The sequence below is a fragment of the Rissa tridactyla genome, chromosome 2 (assembly GCF_028500815.1).
Source record: "Rissa tridactyla isolate bRisTri1 chromosome 2, bRisTri1.patW.cur.20221130, whole genome shotgun sequence".
NCBI classification, from domain to species: Eukaryota; Metazoa; Chordata; class Aves; order Charadriiformes; family Laridae; genus Rissa; species Rissa tridactyla.
Genome location: NC_071467.1, coordinates 28,470,318 through 28,494,569, shown reverse-complemented (window position 1 = coordinate 28,494,569; position 24,252 = coordinate 28,470,318). Strand labels below are relative to the sequence as shown.

General features: G+C 39.9%; 1 protein-coding gene across 5 annotated transcripts; it reads left to right on the top strand.

The window, feature by feature from the left end:
- The first annotated feature begins 322 nt into the window (after positions 1 to 322).
- On the top strand, positions 323 to 24,252 carry LOC128905643 (Y+L amino acid transporter 2-like). 5 transcript variants are annotated; one of them, XM_054192017.1, is made up of 10 exons: positions 323 to 591; positions 7,206 to 7,723; positions 10,970 to 11,095; positions 14,417 to 14,561; positions 15,528 to 15,651; positions 16,404 to 16,507; positions 17,061 to 17,157; positions 18,578 to 18,727; positions 20,610 to 20,793; positions 21,528 to 24,252. In XM_054192017.1, exons 2-10 carry the CDS (start codon positions 7,222 to 7,224, stop codon positions 21,617 to 21,619), a joined length of 1,524 nt encoding a protein of 507 aa, XP_054047992.1. In that variant the 5' UTR covers positions 323 to 591; positions 7,206 to 7,221; the 3' UTR covers positions 21,620 to 24,252. The 5 variants fall into 5 exon arrangements, with proteins under 5 accessions (XP_054047992.1, XP_054047991.1, XP_054047994.1 ...); XM_054192016.1 differs by lacking the exon at positions 323 to 591 and adding an exon at positions 608 to 755; XM_054192019.1 differs by lacking the exon at positions 323 to 591 and adding an exon at positions 1,670 to 1,941.

The window sequence follows — 24,252 nt, the reverse complement described above, 5'->3', positions numbered from 1 at the left end:
GATATATTATAATGTACGTAACCACAGACTTGCAGGCAGCTGGAATTGCGCAATCTTTCCAGACAGACTTAAAGAGGTCTCTGGGATAAATAACTGTCCTTCATAGATAAAAATAAAGCAGCTTGGAGGCCGTATATTCAAAATACTTGCCATATAGCTGCTTTTAATAGCGTTTTAAAAAAGCACAGCCATTTCTGTGTAAACATTAACCGTAGACCTGTCTCAATCTATCACTTTAAAAAGAAGAAATAGGAGGAGCACTGACTTACGATTTGGGTTGTTTTTATTATTCTTTTGGGTCACTGTGGGTTACAGTATGGAACGTGCAACATGATGCAACTCTCCTGCTTGTTTTCCAGTTGGATTACTGAGGCCGATTGGAGGGATATCTGTGTTTGAATGCAATTATTTCACTTTTCTTTGTGGATTAGTAGCCCATTCTGATGTCCTGCTATCTGGTGCCTCAGCTCAGTCCTGCGACTTCAGACTCTTGACCTGCTGGATCAGCTCCTTCCAGATGCCCTTTGACACCTGAGTATAAATTTTTGCCTTACTATTGGCCTTGTTGTTCACGGAAAACAAAAATCCCAGGTTAGTGCTCTTGGATTCATTAACTTTTTGCTCTGCTGAGAAGACTATTTTCTGGATGTTTACTGGTTTTAGTCGATATTGTGCTGTATACCACGCAGGCTTTCCAAAAGTACTTCATAGACAGGGCAACATATTGTTTCAGAAGACAAAGCTGAGTACATTGGGTAAGGAATTTCTTTCTTTGGTTATTTTTTATATTAGATTTTTTTTAAAGCTCTTTTTAAAGACACCAGATCAGCCTGTTTTGTGTATCATGTATCATGTCATAAGTTATTGGGAAAGACACAGACGTATAATTCTCCAGTTAAGAAAAATAACTGAGTTGATAAATATTTAACAATCAGTAGATTCAATTTAAAAGAAAATATATCCAAAAAAGTAAACGGAAAAACATTAGACTGTTTGAAATGACATAATACTTATGAATTACAGTTAACTACCATTCTTTGCTAGTCTCCCTACTCTGAAAATCTTTCTGGTTTTGGCAAGTTATGCCACAAGAATAAACATATGCTTTGTGTTACAGTGTTAGTAAAAAGTCTCATTACGGCTTTCTAAATTAACAAGAAGGAATTTGACTGCATTTGTTTCATGTTAACGTCTGGGAAAGGTTGTTCTTGTTTTCAGTGATGCGTGGATGAAGGAATTATTATTTTTTTTTCCCAACATGCCTTTTGTCTTATTTCTATGACAGTTTTCTAAGGAATAGAGAGCAGCTGATGTTTAAGTTGCTTGCTTCTGCCTGGTAATGACCTCAGTTGAGGTTGTTTGGAGAAACCACATTCCAGGAGAGTCTGGGATCTTCTTTCTTGAATGCTCTCATTGATTTTAGTATTCATGCTATTTTAATAAAAATAGCAGCTAAAGGCAGGGCTAAACCAAGAGTGAGAGAAGAGGCTGTTCATATTAGTGTTAACTTACCCGTCCTGGTGAAACAGAGGTGTGCTTATTTAGATCAGCAGCTAGAGAGCCACTATTCAGTTGCAGTAACCTTTCTGCTAAAGAAAGCAAGTGTATCGCCTACCCCCTGGTAAGCCACTACCTTCTCTTTTTAATACCTTTCTTAGGTTTGGACTACAGTAGCTTCTCTCTCAAATATCCTCTGTGATTTGCTTTGGGGTGGGAATGGAGTACTGGAGGTGGAGCAAGTGCCTCCTATGGGAAAACCAGCCTCTGACCACAGTAATGTGATTGGAGCATTTGAAGCATTAATTCGCTGAGTCTTTTTATAAACATAAAACGTAAAAACTAAAAGAAAATCTGTTTCTTTCCTACTGAGTGGGATACGTTTTCGTCAGAGGAGATCAAAGTGGAATCTGATGTTGTTGTTTGGGTTTTTTATTATTAATGGTAAGAGCTTTTTATTTTATGCTATTCCTTCATAATGCATAATCATGTTTTGTTTGCTTGATCTCCTCTCACGTTGGAAAATGTCCAGCAGTATAATCTGCCAGGAATACTTCCTTTAAGACCTGTTGAGGCTCATGCTCAGCAACAGAGTTTTGAAGTATGCTCTGTACATTTTTGGTCATGTTGAAAATTGCCAGCTCATCTCATTTCATATTCCAGTAGCTATTAATATAAATGTATATGGTTGGTTTTGTTTTAATTTTTGGTCAATATCTGCTACACGCAGGAAAAAATTATTCAGAGTGTACTTGGAGAAAATAAGAGATTGCTCATTACTTTTAAAATGGCTTTCTACACATATATTGATTTCTATTACAAGCATAATTAAAATATGCTAGATTTTCTTTAAATGTCATCTTTAATGTCATTCATTTCTTACCTGAAACCAGAAAATATTGAGGGTTTAGCAGTTTTATTGCCTGGTTTGACTTCCCTATGTTCATTGATGGCAGAGCAGACTTTCATTATTGAGAAATTATGTGGCAGTAGACAACAATTGCCTAAAGAAGAGGCCATGAAATTACCTAAAATAACATTAAGGAGTAAATTTGATGTCCAGCGTGTTCTAACATCTTTGACAGGAGATGACTTTCTAAATGGCCTCAGTTTCTAAGGGAATCTGCTGAAGGGAATAATATTTGGTCTCTAAGAAAGAACCTCTGGTTAATTTACTAGTATTTCTTGAATTAAAAGCTGAGAATTTCAAAATGTCCTAATAAATAGAGGCAGCCCCGTCCCTCTGGAAGTCTATGTGAGCAGTTCATAAGACGTCACACTTCTATAACCCCCGACCAAGCCTTGCGTAATCATTTGGCAAAGGTTAATTACCTCCTCAAGAAAGAGGCAATCACTCATGAGGCTGTAAATCCCTGAAGGATGGGAAGTGTCTGAGAAAATTCTGACCTGCCAAACCAGTCCTGCACTAATTTATGGAAGAACCGTCTTTGATGTTAACTTTGGTTTTCAACTACTATCGCGCTGTCCCTTCCTCCTTCACTTTTCTGTGTGACTTCTGGCAGTGGCTTGATTAAAAAATGAGTTATCGAGAGTTACTTGTATATGGTGTTATTGTTTTCCATAACTTCTCAGGTGTCGGTCTACAAGTTCCTTTCTGTTGCTCTTTGTGCATACAGCTGGGAAGTAAACATAAGATTGCAAAGGATTTAGGACCACTAGGCCTGTCTGTGCTCTCCAGGCATTCTGCTTTTTCTCTCAGAAGAAAACTTTCCTCCATTTGTTGAGGGAGGCCCTAAGGCAGAGCAGGACCTGCATGAAAACTGGGTTCTGAAGTTCTGCTGTAGAGATCCCTTGCCAACACAAGGCACAGGCAAGTGTTTGCAGCTGTTTCATTTAGCCTTCATTTAGCTGCCGCTTCTGAGGCACCTCAGCGTGTTGATGCCTGTCTGAATCTCTGATTTCCAGAGAGCAATAGCTCTTTCTGCTTGTCACAGTCCATGGGGACCAAAAGAGCAGGAACCTTCCTTCATGTTAGGAAGCTTTTACGTCTTGCTCGTCAGACTTCATACACAACAGCTCCTAAAATACCTGTACTTATATTTTTGATGCCATAAAGTTCTATTATTGCAGTAGCGTTAGCCTTTAAATACTCAACCATGCTAAAGCAGAATGCCAGAACGCAAAGAACCTCCCTTTTTTAATTACTGCATACATTAAATCTTTCCATTCTCAGCAAGCTACTCTGAACTCCTCTCTTCTAGAGGATTCACCATAAGGATTTGTTACCTATTATAACACAGGATTTTCCAACTGAAAATCACCATCCTCCTGTAAGAAGCCAGTTCTTTACAGCTCTGATGGTTGTCCCCCGCATGTAAGCCCTCCCAGACCTTAGCACCGTCTCTCACTTGGATTATGTGCACCCTCAAACTGTGACCTACAGAGATGCCCAGGTGACACAGAATAGAGTCATGCTTGAACAGCCAGGCTTCTTAGCTTAACCTTTTTGGCACACCCGTTGAAGGCAGAAGTAGCAGTGATGGTGCCAGGAAGGGGAGATGGTGAGTGCATGAGGATGAAGTGATGACAGGAGGGCAGGACTATGGGCCAGGATCAGTAGGAACAAAAGCTATAAAAGAGGGAAAGGGTCAGACCATGGCGATGGTCTGGGCATATCCTTGAATTGTCTTCATCACTGCCTGTATTGTAACAGCAGTACATTCTTTACACATTTGGACAAAAAATTCTTCTCCTTTTCCTATGATACCAGAAGATCTGTACAGGAGACTATTTCCCATATTTTACTAATTTTCTTAATAGTATGAATACTTTGCTAAGAACTACTATGAGTCCTGCGGCAGTCAAACCTTGTTTACTTAAGGAAAACTTAGTCGTGAATAAAGAAATCAATCACAAGTTCAATATTATGACCCCACTGAATGAAATCTGTGTACTGTCAAAGCTAGTGGGAATAGTGCTTTTGTCTTGGGTGGGGGGTGACAGGGACAGGCAAAAACTGTTTAAAAGATTTTGTTCTCAAATTGCTACTTTCTTGCAGATTTTTAGCTGATATAAATTGAGGTAACTTAACTACAGTGAAGTTACACATCTTGGTTACAGAAACTGAATCTGTTGTACCTGTTCATGGACTTAATTCAGGGTCTTGTTAAAAGTTTTTTTTATTGTGACATCTCTCAAAGTACAGAATTTTGAACTGTTTCTTCTTCTAATTGTTCTTCTTTCAAAATGGTTTCATCCACAGTCACTTATTTATGAAAGAAATATTTCCCCGTACAGCTCTGGTTACACATTTTTAGAAATCTGAAACAATCTTTTGTTAGCACAAGAGAGAAGAAAAAAAATGTGCAAAACACTGCGTTACTTAAGAAAATAATTTAATCTTTACCTTTGTGCTCTCATGAAAGCTACAGATTGTAAAAGTTCTACTAGACCCAAGTAGCGTTGCCAGTTTAAATGCTCAAATTCCCTTTAGCTACCGGGTCATCCGCACTAGACATCAAAGTTCAGGTTTGATATCATGTATGCAAGTTACTAGTGATAACCTATCACTTGCGTGATGTACCCTACTTTACAGGAAAATAACTTTATCTCATTTATCAGTGAGACTTCATATCAGGAAAACTGATAGCTATTGGTTTTGGTCACTACTTGCTCCACATTCACATCACCTCGGGAACAGCTGCATTTTAAATTCTCAGTCCCTTTGAGCTGTACCCACACAAGCGTTTGTGCATTTTGTCTCAGAGCCAGAGTTCTGAATGACTGACATTTAAAAAATTAAAAAAAAAATAAAATCCCAGATCAGGCATAAAAAGCACAAGGTGATTTTAAACTAGCTCTGCTGCCAAAGTAGTATTAATACAGAGTTCTGCCCAAATTTTTAGCATGCTGCTGTCCTGATGGGCTCTCGGGACAGCTGCGATCATGGGAGGGGGTTTCTGCCAACATTTCACATAGCCATGGAGAGCAGAAACAGAGCCAGAAGGTTCTGGAAGTATTAGCTCGGATTTCAGTGTGTGGCGGGGAGAAGGGGGTGTACGACATTTTTTCCCCTCCTTACTTTCACGCAATCAGAAAAATTGTGTTAGTGGTAGGAAACTGGGAATGCTTATCACTAATTTTAAGGAAGATACAGGACTGGTGTGTTGGATGCCTGAAATTCCACCCTCCAGATGAAGGTGACATTTTTTATTCTTAGAGGGATACGGTGAGAAGTAAGAGGAGTCACCCATGTGTGAAGAGGAGGTCAGCAAAGGATGGGTGATTCAGCAGTCACGCTTGAACACCTATGGCAAGAATTAATATTTAACTTTACTCCAGTGTTCCCACAGTGCTCTTACAGTTAGAGAAAGTGCCATTGGGATGACAAAAGCATTTATCTTTAAAGAAAGGTTGACATCTTTTAATCTTTAATCCTCATCAGGCCTCATTAATTATTTGATCAACTAGGAAACTGAGTTACACCAAAGAAAAGGCTGGAAAAGAACACATATGCATTATACAGGGCTGCTACAGCAGACACACTTTATAAAGCAATGCAAACCTTTCGGGAAGTTTGGGTAGGGCAGGTTGTTTCTTTGAAACTGGCCGTTGACCCACGTTTTAACAACGTAAATTTGTGATCAAGTGTTTTTGACCAGTGTTGCGTGGAAGAACTTTGTTCTACTCAGAGAATTTGGCTCATAGGATTTTGAGGAAGTTTTCTTTGGAAGTGTTTTAGAGTGTGTGCAGAGGGGGGGAAAGGGAAGGAGAAATAAATTTCTTCTGAGACAGGCACCAAAAAAAAAAAGTCATTGTTCTAAGTAAGCATCGTTCCGAGTCAGCAGGACCAAAGGATTGAGACAGTCGCTGCAGTCCCAGCTGTTACGTTTCCCTTCCCCATCCCTGAGGAGCTCGGCCCTGGAGGGGTGCGATGTGTGCACAAGGCTGATTTATCAATGCAGCTACTCAGTTACCTCATTTCTCCCAGCGTACTTGGATCCTGCCCTGCAAACACCGTAATGGGAAGCTTTTACAGTCATGTTTTGTTGGACTCCCTTATACAAAAGCGTTCCAGGAACAGGGTGTTCAAAACTCAGTCCCTGTGCATGCTAGTGGCTCCTACCCAGAAGTCAAGTGAGGTTAATAACTAAACAAGCTGCATTATTCACGGCAGCAGCAATCTCATCTCTAGCAGCAGCTAAAGCTCTTTTTATCCTCACAGTAACATTAGCCTCCTGAGCCTGGAGTTCTTGACTATCTTTTTCTCTCTTTTCTCTTTTATTCCTCAGCAGATAATTTTCAGATGGATGTAATTGATGAAACAAATAATAACGAAGTAAAACTCTTCAGGGGATAAGAGCAAAATTTAAGAAGAGGTATACCTGTGTGGGACACTCGAGCTGAATTAGAACATGTTTCTAGGGGTACAGCATCTCTTTCTTCCCTAAGATAACTTCAATAACATAACGTAGGATTACAATTCAAGATAAATAATAGAAGTGAACTGAGAGTTCATGAAAGCTTCAGGATTTATAACCAAGGAGAGTGGCCTCACATTCATTTGTTAAAAAGGTACAGAACAGTGAAAGGTAAGAAAATACACTAATATATGGTTCCTGGACTGCAAGATAAAAGCAGGCAAAATAATTGCTCTTTGTAGAATTTATGCCTTGTCTCCTAATTATCTTATCTGTGTCTCTGATGCCATGTGCCTTACAAAAGTTGTTCTGTCCTCTTGTTTTCAGGTAATGACAGTTGAGGATGCCAGCCCCCTGGAGAATATGCTGCAATAAAAAATCCAAAACCAAGAATGGAAAAGCCAAAATGGACAATATGGAAGACACAAGTGAAAAAATGCAGATGAAAAAAGAAATCACGTTACTAAATGGAATTTCTTTAATTGTAGGGAACATGATTGGCTCTGGGATATTTGTATCGCCCAGAGGTGTTTTAATGTACAGTGCTTCCTACGGACTCTCTCTAGTCATCTGGGCGCTTGGTGGGATGTTTTCGCTGTTCGGAGCTTTGTGTTACGCTGAATTGGGAACATCCATCGTTAAATCTGGAGGCAGTTATGCCTATATCCTGGAAGCATTTGGTGCCTTTGTGGCCTTCATCAGACTGTGGTCTTCCTTGCTAATTATCGAACCAACAACCCAGGCAGTGATTGCAATCACGTTTGCTAACTATATTGTTCAACCAATTTTTCCTCATTGTGAGCCGCCGTATGATGCAGTCAGGTTGATTGCAGCTGCTTGTATTTGTAAGTAAAGTTATGATTCCCAAAAGTTAAGAACTATAATTGTAGGTACTCAGAGAGATTTTTCTGAATTTCTGTTCCTTTGCCTTCTGTGAAAATAATTATTGCTTCTCTAAAACACGTTCTTAATAAGAAATAATAATCATTTGTTGGAATGGATTTTAATTGGGGCTCAGATTATTACAGAGGAAAGGAGAATTACAAAAATTTGGCTGGGGGAAACTAGAAACTGTGACTGCTGATTAAAGATATCTATATGTCTATGGATCACTGGCCTGATTTGCAGCCTGCATTTGGTCCATGCCCTCTCTCCCCTATTTCTTGCAAATCATAAAAGTTAAACAAAAATCTTAAAATTCATATAGATTTAAAAATACTCTGCCTAATATGAGTATTATCTCTAGAAAAATTGTGTAGTGTAATCAAACACTGCGCAGAGTTGTCTTTGTTGTGACTGTGCGTCTTGGGTGAACACAGGGATAAGCGTTAAAAGTCTGTTCTCTAGTAGATGAACTGCACTCAGTTCTTTTCCTTATAAACATGCATTTGTCAAGCTGGGGCATGTATTCCTTTGAGACTGTGCTCTAGCGTGATCTTTTTTAAATGGCTTAAATTGGATAACTCAACAAAGGCTTCCAAAAGGATAAGCAATTTTAACTTACAATATGTATACTGACAATTCTGAGAAGGTGTTTTCTCTGTAGCCCTGACTCTTGCCACTGTGATGCAGAGGAATTTCACTTCTGAAAATCTCCATGGTAGAACTTGAGACCATCATGACCCCTCAGGAGTATAAAAGGCAACTAATACTATTCCAAAAGACTTTGCTAGCTGAAGTTCCCTACTTGCATAGGAAAGCAGTTATTTATTAGATCAACATTTCTTTTCCCGGTGTTCTAGGTGCACCTCATGAAATCCTAACACTTAAGAGAAGCAGTGTTCAAATGCTGATGTTTCTTTAAGCCTTCATTTCAGAATCACAGAATGGTTAGACTTGGAAGGGACCCTAAAGACCATCTAGTTCCAACCCCCCTGCCATGGGCAGGGACACCTCCCACTAGACCAGGCTGCTCAAAGCCCCATCCAGCCTGGCCTTGAACACTTCCAGGGATGGGGCATCCACAGCTTCCCTGGGCAACCTGTTCCAGTGCCTCACCACCCTCACAGTAAAGAATTTCTTCCTAATATCTAATCTTCATTATTCTTGCTGTAGTCTTCATGCAAATCAGCTGTGTGCTGTAGCACCTCTGAGTTCTGAGCCGATGCCCCAGGTGTGGCTGGCAGCTGCTGCTTTCTCATACAGCAAATTAGTCGCCTTACCACTGACTAGGCTCAGTGTTTTGAGTAACAGCCCAGATTGCAGGGAAAATTACAGTGTATTATATTAACTGTGATATGCAATTTAGGAGTGTCAGATATCAAATTTATTCCTAGCTTGAACAATTTTGATAAGGCTCAGGAGCATGGATTTAATTGTCTCTTCACCAATATAGTGGGGAGAACTTATTTAAATATATGTATTTAGTAGAATTTACTGGGAATTCCATGGCAAGATCCCATTGTCTTGAATTTAATTACACTCTGCAGCACGTGATGCACGTTATGTGTCATGTACACACGCAGTAAATATATCCTTTGCAGTGTTTCAAATAGCACTTTATAGCATCACAAATGACTCCTACGTGTTAGGGACTAAAAACTTCAGTCAACTCTTACTTTATAATTTTCAAGACACAGACCCATAATTCTAACAGTTAATGATATATAATACTTTTATATACTTTTAAGGAAGTACTTTTAAGGAAGAGGTATATGGTTAAGTTCTACTGAAGCGATATTTTTAAACTGTAGAGCACAAAATCTCATTTCAATATGTATGCCACGTTTACTAGAGCAAGGTCTACAGAAGTCATAATTTACAGACAGGTTTAAAATTATATTCAAACCTGACACTAGGCATGAACAATCATTATACATCAAAAGCCTTTTGGGTTGTTTTAATACCAGAATAAAACCAGAATTCTATCCCCATTGCATAACATTGGCATAGTAATAAGAAATAGTGGGGGCAAGTCAGGTCCCATTTCTCTAAATAGGTTTATTATCACCTTGAGAGCTGACAGGACACTGCCAAATACGCAGAGCTGCTCGTGATAATGACAGCAAGAATTTCTGTGAGCGTTTCTCAATGGTTTTCATTTTAAGCACTACAAAACCCTTTTTCTTCCTTTCAAAACTGGAGTGTAGATTATAGGCAGGTCAAAGAAACAGAAGGAAAGACCAACAAGGCTGCTAGAGAAGGAACAGCCTATTCTGATCCATGCTTGAGAGCGCTCTGGACCACCCATGCCAAATGTGGCCTGCTGTCTTCTGCAGCAGCTGGGCTTCATACCCGGTACCCAAGCATACCCTTTCCTCTCCTCGTCTACCTCTGTTTTGAATTACGGAGTTGCAAGAGAGATAAGTTTGATGCCGCGTGTGCGTGTGCTACAGCGAGAGGAGGTGGGCACATGGCTCGGCCCCTGGCTGGACCGAGCAGCAGCGCTCACCACGATACTTTATCCTCTCATCGGGGTTTAACTTCTGCCACAAAACTGAATGCAAAGAATATGGCAGAAGGAGGAAAGAAGAAGAATTAATTGATCCCACCTACTCTCTGCAACCACACTACTTCGTTATTTCTATTAGATTCTGTGAAAATTGAAGCTTCAGAGAGCTCTGTAAGTACTTCTGTAATCTTCAGACTTGGGGTCAAAGCGCGAATGGCAGAGCTCCTAAGGCACGGGCACAGACTAACAGCATGCTGGCCTGGCTCAATTCAGTATCTTGTCAACTGCAGACGAGTTTTTTTGTGCAGAAGCTGTCCTTATGCTGTGCATAGACTAGAGCTCAAATCGGCAGGGATGACTTCAGGAAAAACTTCAGCACAAATAAAAGGTTTAGAGAAGCCTCACCTTCTGCATGTGAGCAACTCTGCTGGCTTCAATAAAAGTTAAAGATTATTTAAAAGGAACAAGAGTTAGTCCTAAAGTTCAAAATCTGATGTGGTTTTTTCTTACCTACTGCTATGAAAACAGCACCCTCCAAAAAACTTTGAGATCAGGTATTTCATTCATTTTAATAAATCGAGGTGGAATTTGATTCTGTTTTATTTCTTGAAAGAGGGGTGATATCTGGATGTATTTGAAATGTGCTTTATGTGATGTAAAATACCAGTGCTCCTCTCATGTATATTCTTTTTCTCTACAGGTTCCTTAACATTTATTAATTGTGTTAATGTGAAGTGGGGAACTCGTGTACAAGATGTTTTCACATACGCAAAAGTTATGGCTCTTATCTTGGTGATATCTGTTGGCCTTTACAAAATTGGTAAAGGTAAGATTATTTTTTTTCATTTGAAGTTCATTCTTAAAAATGAACTGTATACGAGTTTCAAAATCTGTGCAGGAAGATCAGACTCCTTAAGCGTTACATATGAAGTGTTATCTATTCTGGAAAAAAAATGCCTGCCATAGGAAGATGAGAGGAATTTTATGGCTTGTTAAACGATGGGGGTTTAATTATACTTCCACCCTTAGTGTGGCAAACCAACATACACCACGGTCTGTGTTGTGCGGGCTGAATAGCAAATAGCAGCTGAATTAACATCGGTTTAGTGACAACTAGTTTAAAGTCAATCTGAGTGTCTCTGACTCAGGCTTGGTAAAGGCTAGCGTCGCTACTTGTCCTGTGACAGGACAGCACAGCAGAAATTGCCGCACACGTCCTTCGCATCGCTCCTCACCCGCAGCCGCTGGCAGCGCCTGGTGAGGGGAGAGGATCGGGGAGGGAGGAACTCATCCTTTCCTCCATTGGTGAGAGGGTGTGCTTGTTCCTAGAAACAAGGGAGAAGACTGTAATACTGTGCTCCTGTGAATCACCGTGGTATCGTAAGACATCACAGGACAGATGAGCCACTCGCTGTCAGCAGTAACTGGACCGAACTGACTATGCTGAAAAGCTGGAGACTAGTTTATTCCAGTGCTACCTTTGTATATGACAAAGGCTATCTTTGTATATGACAACAGATTTGATTTTATTAATTTGCGTCACTGGTGCAGTAAAGTCTCTTCTAACTCTAGCTCTGCTTACTAAGCTTAGTTACTAAGGTTTCTTCATTTTCCTTTTCCATGAAATTCCTAAATAGGCATTGCATCTTTATTCATTTAAAATAAAGATGGATTTGCCTCTTCAATTTAGGTATTATCTTTTTCTCTTGCTGAAACTAGCTTATAAAACCTAACGAGCAGGCTTGCTTTTCCATGTTTGTTGTTCTCTCCTTTCCTTGGCTGCAGTTCTAATGCATTAGCTGCCACGCTGTAAAGCTACACCAGACTTTAAGAGAGCTTTTTTGTTTAGCTGTTATCCGTGCATGTCAGTTGTCACTGATTTACTCAAGTCTAAAGAAACCTGAACAAACCAACCCAGTCCTAAGGGCAGGAGTGTGAAGATGCAGAGGAAAAGCATTGCTTATGGGCCACAGTTACATGAAGGAGTAGATCCCCCCGTAAAGCTGCTGCTCTCAAAGGGGTGATGTCACCCCTATAGCAGCTTTTCCCTGTCCCCACAGTCACAAATCTACCTGTGCTTTCAAATCGCCGCCTTCAAAACTCCCAGCCCACTCACTGCTGCGCAGCCGCCACCACGCGGTTTGGGCCGGGGGCCATTCCCTCTGCTCCTGCGTCCACATCACCCAGGCCTGGTCCCTTGCATTGCTCCGTGGGGTCAGGGAGGGTAAAGGCAGAGAGGAAACATTATTGTGAGGAATGCAAAATGCTGATGGGTTTTAGCAGTAGTAAAGGTCTCGTCTCTGATTTGTTTAAGCAGAACTGAGCACTTGTTGTGGTTTAACCCCAGGCAGCAGCTGGAACCACGCAGCCGCTGGCTTACTCCTCCCATCACTCCTTGGATGGGGGAGAGAACTGGAAGAGTTAAAGTGAGGAAAAACTTGTGGGTTGAGATAAAAACAGCTTAATAGGTAGAGCAAAAGCCATGCACGCAAGCAAAGCAAAACAAGGAATTAATTTACTGCTTCCCATCGGCAGGCAGGTGTTCAGCCATCTCCAGGAAAGCAGGGCTCCATCATGCATAATGGTGACTTGGGAAGACAAACACCATCACTCTGAATGTGCCCGCCTTCCTTGTTTTTCCCCCAGTTTTATATGCTGATCATGACGTCATATGGCAGGGAATATCCCTGTGGTCAGTTGGGGTTGGCTGTCCTGGCTGTATCTCCTCCCAACGCCTTGTTGCCTCCCCCCTCATTCTACTCACTGGTGGGGTGGTGTGAAGAGGACAAAAGACCTTGAGTGCTCAGCAACAATCAAAAACACCAGTGCACTATCACGCTATTCCCATCCCAAATCCAAAACATGGCACTATACGAGATACTAGTAAGAAAAAGTTACCTCTATCCCGACTGAAACCACAACAGCACTTAAATATTGAAAGGACTGGGAGGAGGAATGCTGCAGACTTCTGGCGGAAGCTGTGTTCGGGTCAACGCACCCGTTTAAACTCAGCAGCTGTTTTAATGAAAAGGATGGTTATGACATTTTAGCCCTGCCAAATTCCTTCTGATGTGCTCAGATATGCCTCTTGTTTTAAAATACTGTGAATGTATCTGATTTTGAATATGAGCTGTCTTTAGGAAAAAAAAAAAAAGCTTTTCTTGGTTGTTTTGGATTTTTCATTTTTTTTCCTTCCAACCATTTTCTTTCCTAAAGTGCATGTGCATCTCGTAGCTTCACCTTCCTCAGTTCGAACCGTCTCCTGGTAGTTGCTGCTCTCCAAAGACTGTACTGCTTTTGTGGTATCTATAAACTCCTTAGTTTAACCACAGGGTGAAGTTGTTTTGTTTTATAACAAAGACCTTACTTTCTTCCCCAATAGAGGTTTCAGCACGTTTCTGTCTTCCTTAATACTTAAACCCACTTCCATTTATATTAGATAGTTGACTTTCCTTCTGCAAAGTCAGTGAGGCCTTTCTTCCCCTTTCCAGAATCGCAGTGAAGGCTCATGCAGTTTCGTTAATATTTCATCTATTTTGCAGCATTCTGCAGGTTGTCATCTCAACTGATTGAGCTAAACTAGACGAGAATTTTGAAAAGAAAGATTTTTCAAGTCTCCTCTCTTTAATTTTGGCAAACACCTTTGCAGGGCAGAGCATCCCAGTGAGAACCAAGCCTTTAGGAGTTCCCCCTCCAGTGGCCACTAATGCATCTGGTGGAAACAAAAGCACAGATAAGAGGAAGAAATATGACAGATTCAGGAACTGAAATTGGGTTTCCCAAGTGCCTCTGCCTGGCTGATTGGGCATAGCATGACCTCAATACAGCTCCCTCCTTCCGTAGGCTAGACTGCGATGCCAGGAGACAAGGAGGCCATGAATCCTGGTAGAATTTCACAAGTCACATCCAAATAATGGAAAGATGTCTTTTGCTGTCACCCTGTACAAGTGTAGGTGTTTGAACGTCTGACTGAAACTTTCCTATTTGTCAAGCAAAAATATAGGCCATGCACTTCTAGAAATAGTAATGAAACCGGGATGCAGTGGGTTTTTATTTCCTTCTGGTTAGATGAAACTTCTAGTGTAGTGTCCTTCTACATCATAATCCTTGAAACGTAACAGGCAATTGGTACCTGCTGTTTGTACAGGAGAAACAGAAAACCTGAGAGCTCCGTTCGAGGGCTCATCAACAAACCCCGGGATGATCGCGCTGGCTCTCTACTCCGCCCTCTTCTCCTACTCTGGGTGGGACACGCTCAACTACGTCACCGAGGAAATGCAGAACCCTGAGAGGTAAATGGGTGCCTTTCCCTTGAATCCCTGAAGTGACCTGGTAAGACAGGTGATGACAGGACATGCCACTCTGTATTTGTTTCTGATTGGAAATGAGTCAAACTACTTTTTCTGAAAAAAAAAAAGTCTTCTTTTCCAGAGAAGTAGTAAGTATGCAAACTCTTCCTGATTATTATTCTCTCTCACCCATTGTATCACACTAATAAATCACTTGTCTGCCTATATGTATATTAAACCTTCACTTTAGGCCAGAATTTTTAAAGGAGGAGAACAAATCCCTGCTGAAAGCAGGGAAAAGCGTGGGTCCACCTAGCTTTCTAAAATTCCCTATTTCTTTTCAGACAGACAGAACAGTTATTTTATTTTCCACCAGTAGACTTAAGACTGTTTCAGGTTTATGACTGTTTTATCATGTGATCTTCAGCATTACCGTTTATGGGAAAAAATGTTTAGTTTTACTAAAAATGAAAGGTTAAGTGAAAAATAAGGAAGTCCAGAGCAGCACTGGAAATATCATCTCCTCCCCTCTGCAGAGACATCCACCCTGTGGGAGTGGTGTGCCTCACCTACTCAGACTGAGTCCACCTTGGCTTGGGACATACATGGGTTATGAGTCAGGAAAAAAACACTACGATCACAAAAGCACCTAAGTGTGTGTTTAAATTTCATTGCTTAAGTGCTCTCTTAAACTGCTTCATAGAAAAGACAGTACATAAAAATTACAGGTATAAATGTAAGTTTTTTCTCTAAAACTTGTGACAGAACCCCAAGCAGCCAACTAAACAGCTTATGGAATTGTTTGACACATGGCTGTACGTTATTTTGTAACCCCATGATGACAAAATGATGAATTACAAAAAGTGATGGAAGTATCCAGTCACAAATCTTTGAATTTGGGAACAATCTTCTATTTAAATATTCCTCATTTAAAGAACATGAAATAATTTTGCCATTTTCCTTTTCCAGGAACCTACCTCTTTCTATTGCGATTTCAATGCCTATTGTGACTGTTATTTACTTGCTGACTAATATAGCGTACTACGTAGTGTTGGACATGTCAGCTCTCCTCACAAGTGATGCAGTGGCTGTGGTAAGTTGTATAAAATAATTAAACCAAAAGTTACTGTATGGGTGACACCGTGGAAGAATCTCAGGTAGCATACTTCTTGGCAAAACAATTGAAGTATTTCCATGCTGAAGGTTGTGGCTTTGCTTTAAACTTTGTTTTTATGTAAGAGTACCGATATATTAGAAGGTGCATATAAAGAATATATCCAATAAATCTGCTCTTGTAAAATCCTCTTACATACACTGTAAATCCTGCTCCTAAAATTGTAGAAGATGCTTTTGCCAGGGCCAGATGGAGAAAGAGCTGCGGAAAGTCTGGGTGGTTTAAGAACCAGGGGGTTTTGCTATCGTTCTAATGTACAGTGTGCGATGTTTAATGCTGCAGGATCACAGCAACATTTTCAACACAAAAATGTGCAGTGAAATGCTTTTAAAACTTTATCAATATTTTACATAAAAGTACAATTATAACTCATGGATTACTACCGTCAGGATATGTCAGAATACATTAAAGCCAATATATATTCTTCTATTATCTCATTGACTTGAACTAGGCTAGAAATTTTTTTAAACTTTTTACAATGTATCTGCCATTTTTATTTTGATACTGATGAGTTTTTCCAATTTCCAATTTCCCAAGTCATCATCGGGTGTCATAAGACAGCTTGGGGTATGACAATATATTTGGGCTGGTGTGTTTTCCTGAGAATTTCTCAGGATTGTCCACGTGCTTAGTGTAACGAGCCTCACTGTTATTTTCTTTTTCTGTTGCAGACGTTTGGCAGCGAAACCCTTAGTTATGCTAAGTGGATAATTCCTATAGCAGTGGCCATGTCTTGCTATAGTGGCTTAAACTCATCAATAATTGCAGCATCTAGGTATGAAATATAGGATTTATTTTAAATAATTGAAAAGGAATAACTTATTATTAATCTGCATTCTTTTCTAATGCATTGCAAAAGTGACACGGTTAATTTTTGGCATGTCAGGTTGTTCATTTATGATGGAAGGATTGTTACAATCTGATGTGTCTTCTCATGATCAGCACCAATTCATAAACTAAAGCCACTTGAGAAGAGAGCAGCATTTACAACAGAGGAATCATAGAATCACAGAATGGTTCGGGTTGGAAGGGACCTTAAAGACCATCTAGTTCCAACCCCCCTGCCATGGGCAGGGACACCTCCCACTAGACCAGGCTGCTCAAAGCCCCATCCAGCCTGGCCTTGAACACTTCCAGGGATGGGGCTTCCCCAACTTCTCTGGGCAACCTGTTCCAGTGCCTCACCACCCTTACAGTAAAGAATTTCTTCCTGATATCCAATCTAAATCTACCCAAATATATAAAAGAATTAATGCCACCTTTGTCAGAAAGCAACAAGCTATTCCTTGCCTCATCATCTGGTTGAGTTTTCTTATTCTTTTTTTCAGGCTTTTTTATGTTGGAGCCAGGGAAGGACACCTCCCTGACAGTCTGAGCTTGATTCATATAAAGTGCTTCACACCAGTCCCCGCTCTCCTTTTCAATGTAAGCGACAGACCGGCCCCGTGCCTGGCCGGGGCATCTGGGGGTCTGGCTCGGGGAGTGTAACACCTCGTCTCTGACCAGTGTTTCTTTCTCCCAGGATTCTTCTGCGCTGGAGACATCTCCCTGAAATGCCCACAATTTCTAAAACTCATTAAGGGTGGTCTTGCTAAGTAATTTTATCTGGTGGGGTTTTTTTCAGTGAAAAGAGAATGGCTTGATTCACATTCATGTGCTCTCTGAACAAGATTAGTGAGGAGTAAGTACAGTAGGATCATTTAGAAAACAGAGAATGGCTAAATATGTAATAGTATAGACAGGAGTCATTTAAGTCTTTATGTGAGTTTTCAGAGTGTCACTGGAGAAGAATATGGCAGGAACATCTCTGACCCTGCCATAGGCTGATTTTCTAGGACTCTAGTTATAAGAGGAGTGACAAAGCACTTAAAATTAAATTCCTACCATTGGATGCATATAGCCATTTTGACTTTTTCCTGCTGTCACTATACAAATGAAGCTTGTGACACAAAATCCAGGAACCATAAGGTATAGAATTAGTGCAAATGATTTTACTAAATAATCCATAAATCTAACAAACTAAATAAGGAGGAGGATATGCATGAACAGAGAAGGTGAAATCATTCAAAAGCACTACACTGCTGTTTATCTGAATATGTATTTTATTTGCTGTCTTCCTTTGCCCTGTCTTACATATGGCTTATGAATAGATTATCACACGGGTCCTGTTTGACATTAAATAATTTACTAAAAGTAACAATGTCATTATAACTGCTCTTCTCAGGCAGATTCTGTTTGCACCAGTAAAAAGATCTATATTCCCTTAATACACCACCATTCACCTTTTTCACAGTGGTATCTTTCTGCTGATCTGTTGAAACAGGCATTAAATTCCTGGTATTTTAGATCTTTCCGTGCAGGCAGTATAGCAGAATTTACGCTAATGGTCTCAATGTATGAGTGGACTGTGAGAGCCTCCTACAGTGAAACTAAATTAAAAGTTTGAGCTCCAACTGAAGGCAACGGGAAGAGCAGAGCAAGCTGCTGCCTACAGAAAGCTTCTTAGCAGTCTTCTCCAGAGCTCAGCAGAGTCTGGGGCTCCTCATCTGGCCTTCTTAGGAGGGTTTCCTGCTGTTGCTGAAACATAACTTCACAAACCTGACACGTCTTCAGACAAATGTGGTGGTCTCACTGCTATGTTTAAAGGAAGAGATACCAACATGTTTTACACAGCATATTTGCAGATTTCTCTGAGTTTTAAGTACATCCTTCTTGCAAGAACCTGTTCTCCTGGCTCCAGACAAATATGTTGGAAACAGCCCATTTTATAACTTTACTACCTCTTAATTTTATAAGACATGTCTTTATTTTCACATTTAAAAGTCTTTGGTTTTATTATCTGCAGGGCTTAATGACTTTGCTTTATCTCCTTGTGGAAGATGTTTTCCTCCTCATTAATTACTACTGCTTCAACTACTGGCTCTTTGTGGGTCTGTCTATTGCAGGACTGATATACTTGAGATATACGCAGCCACATAGACCACGGCCTATTAAAGTAAGTAAGTAAGAGGGGACACAAGCCCTAAAAGCTAGCCAATGCACGTGTTTATGTGATCCTTATTACCACAACCATAACATTACTAGTTATGTTATAGACTATTTATCAGCCACGGAAATCCTTTCAACATACACGATGAGAAATGAAGGCACAAAAACCCATTTGAGTTTCCACAAGAACATCTGTTCTGGTAACTTTTGCTGTGAGGTTGAAGTGACGTTTACCATGTCTTTTTCCTTTCATTCAACCTTTTAACTATCTTTATTTCAAAATAAATAAGGAATGAATAAATAAATGCCTGGAGTTCTCAGCCCCTCCTGGAACAACCCCTTTTTGTATTGTTCACAGTAGACCTCAGTAGAACTAGTGATGGGGGCTCCAGAATTTAACTCTCTGATCGAACTTACATGACTTAACAAACTCAGAAAAACCCCTCCAAAGCCCAAAAATGCCCCAAATTCTGCTCATGCAGAAGATCAAAAGCTTAAATAATCAAATATATTTTGAGTGTTCTCCCCCACTGCATAGTGGTCAGAGACAGTAAAATGCAAATGTAATGAGTGATCGCAGACGCGCGTCTGTCTACCAGTTAGGAGAGGGAGGCTGCACAGAAACAAAGCGCGCCTAAAACTTGTTTCTCGTTTTAACCCAGTGATTGGCCAGGAAGCAGGGACGGAAACCCGCAGCTTCCCCCAGGCACACAAAACCGCGCGCTGGCTCCTCTCTCCCTGCGCTCTCCTGGCTCCGTGACCTGCCTTTCGGCCCTGCAGTGATGCAGTAAAAATTATAAGAAATCCAAATTAACACCCTATCTAAATATTTCTTCCTTGTCACTCACTATTCCTAACCTCCCACACCATTTTTAGCAACAATTTTTTTTCCCATTTAAGTGTAACATCGTGATTATAAGAAACGTGATTCAAACGAAGGAGTAAAATATGCTAAGCACCTACTGTTAGAAAACCTTCCATTCTTCCAGAGCAGAACAAATTTTCCTGAAGCATGTCCACACTTCATTTACAAACTCTCACCCAAAATATGTGGAAGATAAAGATTAAATCTTGCCTTATTGGCAGTTTTGCTATTGACTCCACTAAAGCAAGGATTACAGTCAGATTATAGACAATGACCATTTAATTCCTATCAGCATTTGCCAGTTTAGTCAATGTCACAACTCTGCTTACACTTTTTCCTTTTCTGAAACATAGCAGTTGGTTTTCATCAACTTATATTTTTAAACTTTATAGGAAAAAGAAAAATTTGTATCAGAAAACTCTGAGGAGTTTCTGCTAGTATTCAAATGTCAACTCCTGGACTCTTGAGAAGGCTCATTACTACAGACAGTGAAAAATATCTCAGTGATAAATAAATCCATAAAGAGGTTATTGCAGCTTTTCTTATTTGTGGTATGATATTTGTTGAGTGCCCAGGCAAAATGATTGAACGTCAGTCCATTAATTCTGTAGCATCAACACGGTAACTGAAAGTCCAGCTGAGTTAGTTCCCAATCAAACTTACAATTAAAAATTTGCAATTGAAGTTTGAGGGGAAACTAGCCATTGCTGCTCAGTTTTAAAGTACTGCTTTCAAAGATTGATCTCTTACTAATGTGGAAAGGAACTGAGCTTGTGCAGGCCTGAAAACAACAAAATGGTCAGATATTCATGTGGGTGCCAGATAAGAGGTTCTCAGGAGCACACACAGAAGCTAGCAAATCACACTGGCTGTAGGCAGTCAAAAGATTTAATACATAGAAGTCATATAGTCAATAGTTATATTTTTATTATTGACTTCTCTAATTTTAACCTGCAAAGCCTGAAAATAGGATATTTACTGTATCTTTTACTGAATGTTGGAATATTTTTTTTTGTCTCCACAGCTTAATCTCTTCTTCCCTATAGTATACTGTTTATGTTCCCTTTTCCTGGTCATAGTTCCTCTCTACAGTGACACAATCAATTCCCTTATTGGTATCGGTATTGCCCTCTCGGGTATTCCTGCGTATTACCTGGGAGTCTACCTGCCAGTTGAAAAACGACCTAAATGTCTACAGTGGCTCTCTGGTAAGCAACATCATCTTGTCCTAGTCAGTGCACCTAAGTCTTGAATGCTTGGTCAGAAGACAGAAAGAATAATTTTTCCTAGAGTCCTTTTTCCTTACGAAGTTTTACTGTGCTGTATACAGCATGTCTGAGATCATTTGCTTCATCACATGGTCCTGAAAACAAAACCTTGCACACTTGTACAAAACAGTCCAATACGTGTATATATACGGTCACCTAATATTTGTGGTGTTGAGCTGTTTCAAGATGTTGGCTTAACAAAAGCCATGTAGGATTGCGAAGACTAAATGCATGCAGTTTGATACCCCGGAAGGCAGAAATACCGGGACATCATTGCTCCACTTTCTGCCCAAGGAGTGAAACATCTCAGTCAAAGAAGTCCATGGCTTTTCATAAATTATGAAATAATGAATTATTGGCCCGAAGGGTAGTTTCCACTCCTCAAATTCAGGCAATCTTGAAAAGCAAAACTTTAATATCTTTATTCAGTTTGAACTCAGCTATCAATCTGACAATTCAATGAAAATGTTGATGAAAGTCTGATTAAATGAGACTTTCTGTTTAATTATTGAGCTCCTTTTGCCTTTGGCTATTCATAACGTGCTTAATCCAGTTGAATAAGGTGGTTTAAGATTATCCTAATATCTGTGTAGTGCTTTCAAATCCTCAAAATCCATATATTTGTCTAAGATATATTATAACTTTGTCTCACGCATTTTTGCTATATATTGCAGCTACAACAACAAAATATGTTCAGATGATCTTCTACTGTGCTCTGTCGGATCTGGACATAGACATGGAACCTACAGCAGCTAAGAGTAAATAGAGTTGCCTTGACATTGAGAGGTGTGCCTTGACATTCCCCATCCGGAGCAATTTTTGTCATCTGAACTTCTATCCATCTGTTCAGTTATACTAAAGCACTAACCATTGTACTATGCGTCAGTTTGATGTCTGTTAATTTGTGCTTGTTTTATAAACCCCTCTGTTTTACAGGATTTTTTTTAAGAATTCTTAAAATTTTATCTTAAAAAATCTTAAAAAGAAAAAAAATTAAATTGTTAATAGTGAGCTATCATGTAACACTTTGAAAGTACAAAGCACTGTATGAACAAACATTTATTAGTAGGTAAGTGCTAAATATTACATTAATTTCAAAATTGTAATAAAGAGTGTTAGGTCTAATCACAATCCTAAGAAATAAATTGATAAATATAACAAAAGACAGACCAGATATTTGCAAGGTTCAAAACGTGAGTTGAGAAGTAAAAGCCACAGTCTACTTCTAAAAATATTACTAAATTCTTAGCTGAAGTAAAAAATATATAATTCAAACTGGTAGGCACGCTTTGAGTCAATGTAGTATTAGTGGTAAACTGTTCTAATGCATAATTACCAGCATACATACTGTACCAAAAGGAGAAAACCAAAGTTTTCGGTTATTTAAATTCTGTTAGAAATTCTCGTCTTACAATATCCCACATTCATTACCCTTTTGCAGAAGAGGTATTTTCGACAAAGAAATGATACCATTATAAGTGAAGTACTTTTGCTTTCCAGCAGAACAACCTGCCGTGAAGCACTGTAAGGGACAAAGTCATGTTCCAGCTAGAGTATATTCAGGGAAAACACTTCACCTTTTCATAGTGTCCATTGCTTGCCTAGAAATACCAAAGATGGGACCCCATGAATCATACTAATTTTTTCCACAGTGGAATTTATTTAAGGAATTCACAAGGAGAAGTTAAAAACTGTTGACGTTTGCAAAATCCCTTGAGCCCCCTGCCCAACCCTTCAGGCCTCACCAGTTCCTGCTGGCGAGGTGAACCGCAGGTCTCCTACGGAGCACACAGAGAACCTCCAGCACCGGTTGCCAGGTCTTCACACCACGTAGGTGCCTGTTACACAACCGCCAGCACAGGCACGTGGACTGGACAAGTGCACTCACCAGTGGGTGCCGTGACAGAAAAGGGCAGTTCAGAACTAGGATCGTTCTCTTGAACACTAAGTTCTTCCGTGTGGCACCCAGGAATGTATAACTCATTCTAATTCTTAGTTTCCTGAAATGGAAGAGACAATAACTGTCATTAAAAACGAGCCATCAGCCTTGCAACCTAGACGATAAAAACAGCGGCTCCAGCTCTAATATGGTTTGTTGATACGTAGCACCATTTGTTATCCCTGTTGGCAAGTCGTACTTCCTTTCTGTAATTATATTTGAATATAACATACATTGTTTCTAATTTGAGTTTCATTATTCCTATTTAATTAACCTCAATTAAGGTAATGTAATCTTATACAAGTCCCTGTGACTTCTAGCATTATTGTCTTTTATTGATGTCTACCCAGAGAAAGAGCAATGGAATAGGGAAGAAGGCAATCATTGCTACTTAAACCTCTCTTCATTCCCTCCTCCCGCTGTAAGGTCATTTGCAGGATTGTAATTCCGTGCATCTCCAACACAATGTTTGCTGACAGGGCTCCTGTGAGACCTTCTATTTGCATTTCAATGCCATCTGCTGTGGCACTTTCCTTTCAGCTGGGTTTTCTATTGATACAAAGTATGAACAATAAAAATGCACTAAATTAAGGTAAACATGAAGATATTAGAGATGCATGTTTTGCTTGTCGGAAGCCACAGCTTTCGAGCACTAAAATCACTTCAGTATCACATTCACAAACCACGAAGAGGAAAGAAGACCTAGGGTGTAGTTTAGTTTGCCCAGCTCAGAACGTCTCTTCACACACACAAAACACATGCCTCTTTTATAGCATAGCATCGTTTTGGTCCTGCTCTATGATTGTACGGAAATATTGTGTTTTCACCCCAAAAGGCAAAAACACTTGTTAATGACAAATTACAAAGCACTTGTTAATGACAGAGCCGCAGACTCTATCAGGGCCCAGAGAGCGTACAAACTCTACAAGTCGGTACCAAACTGTCTTTGCCTCCACAGAGTACAAAGTCATGCTTAGTGCCGAGCTACGTGTCACACCAGGACAGCACTGCACCATCCCCTGAAGCTTTCCCTTGCAGGACCAAAGTTCCTAAGTGATTTGAGACATCTAAGGTGACATCTTGGGTGGTAACATATAGCAGGCACTACAGGTAGTGTAATAAGAGCTACGGACTAAGACCATCTCCATAGAGAATTCAGAGCTAAGAAACTTCTTTGTCTGTTTTTTGCCAAAATCTGGTTTTGTGTGAATCTGCTAACTTTCTGGGCAGGACACAGAAGCCTTCATTTTCTTTCTTTCTGGACAGAAAGAAAGCAGTAGTCAGATGTAAGGGTATAAATGTGAATAATCTTATTGAAATTCTCTATGGACATCAGAACCTCAGAAATGTTAATGTGTTTGTTGATTTTTCACTCTTTACAAATATTACATGTAAGTTATTGTGAAATATCTAAAGCAAGTCATAGATGCTGACATATTTAAATAAATAAACATTCGATC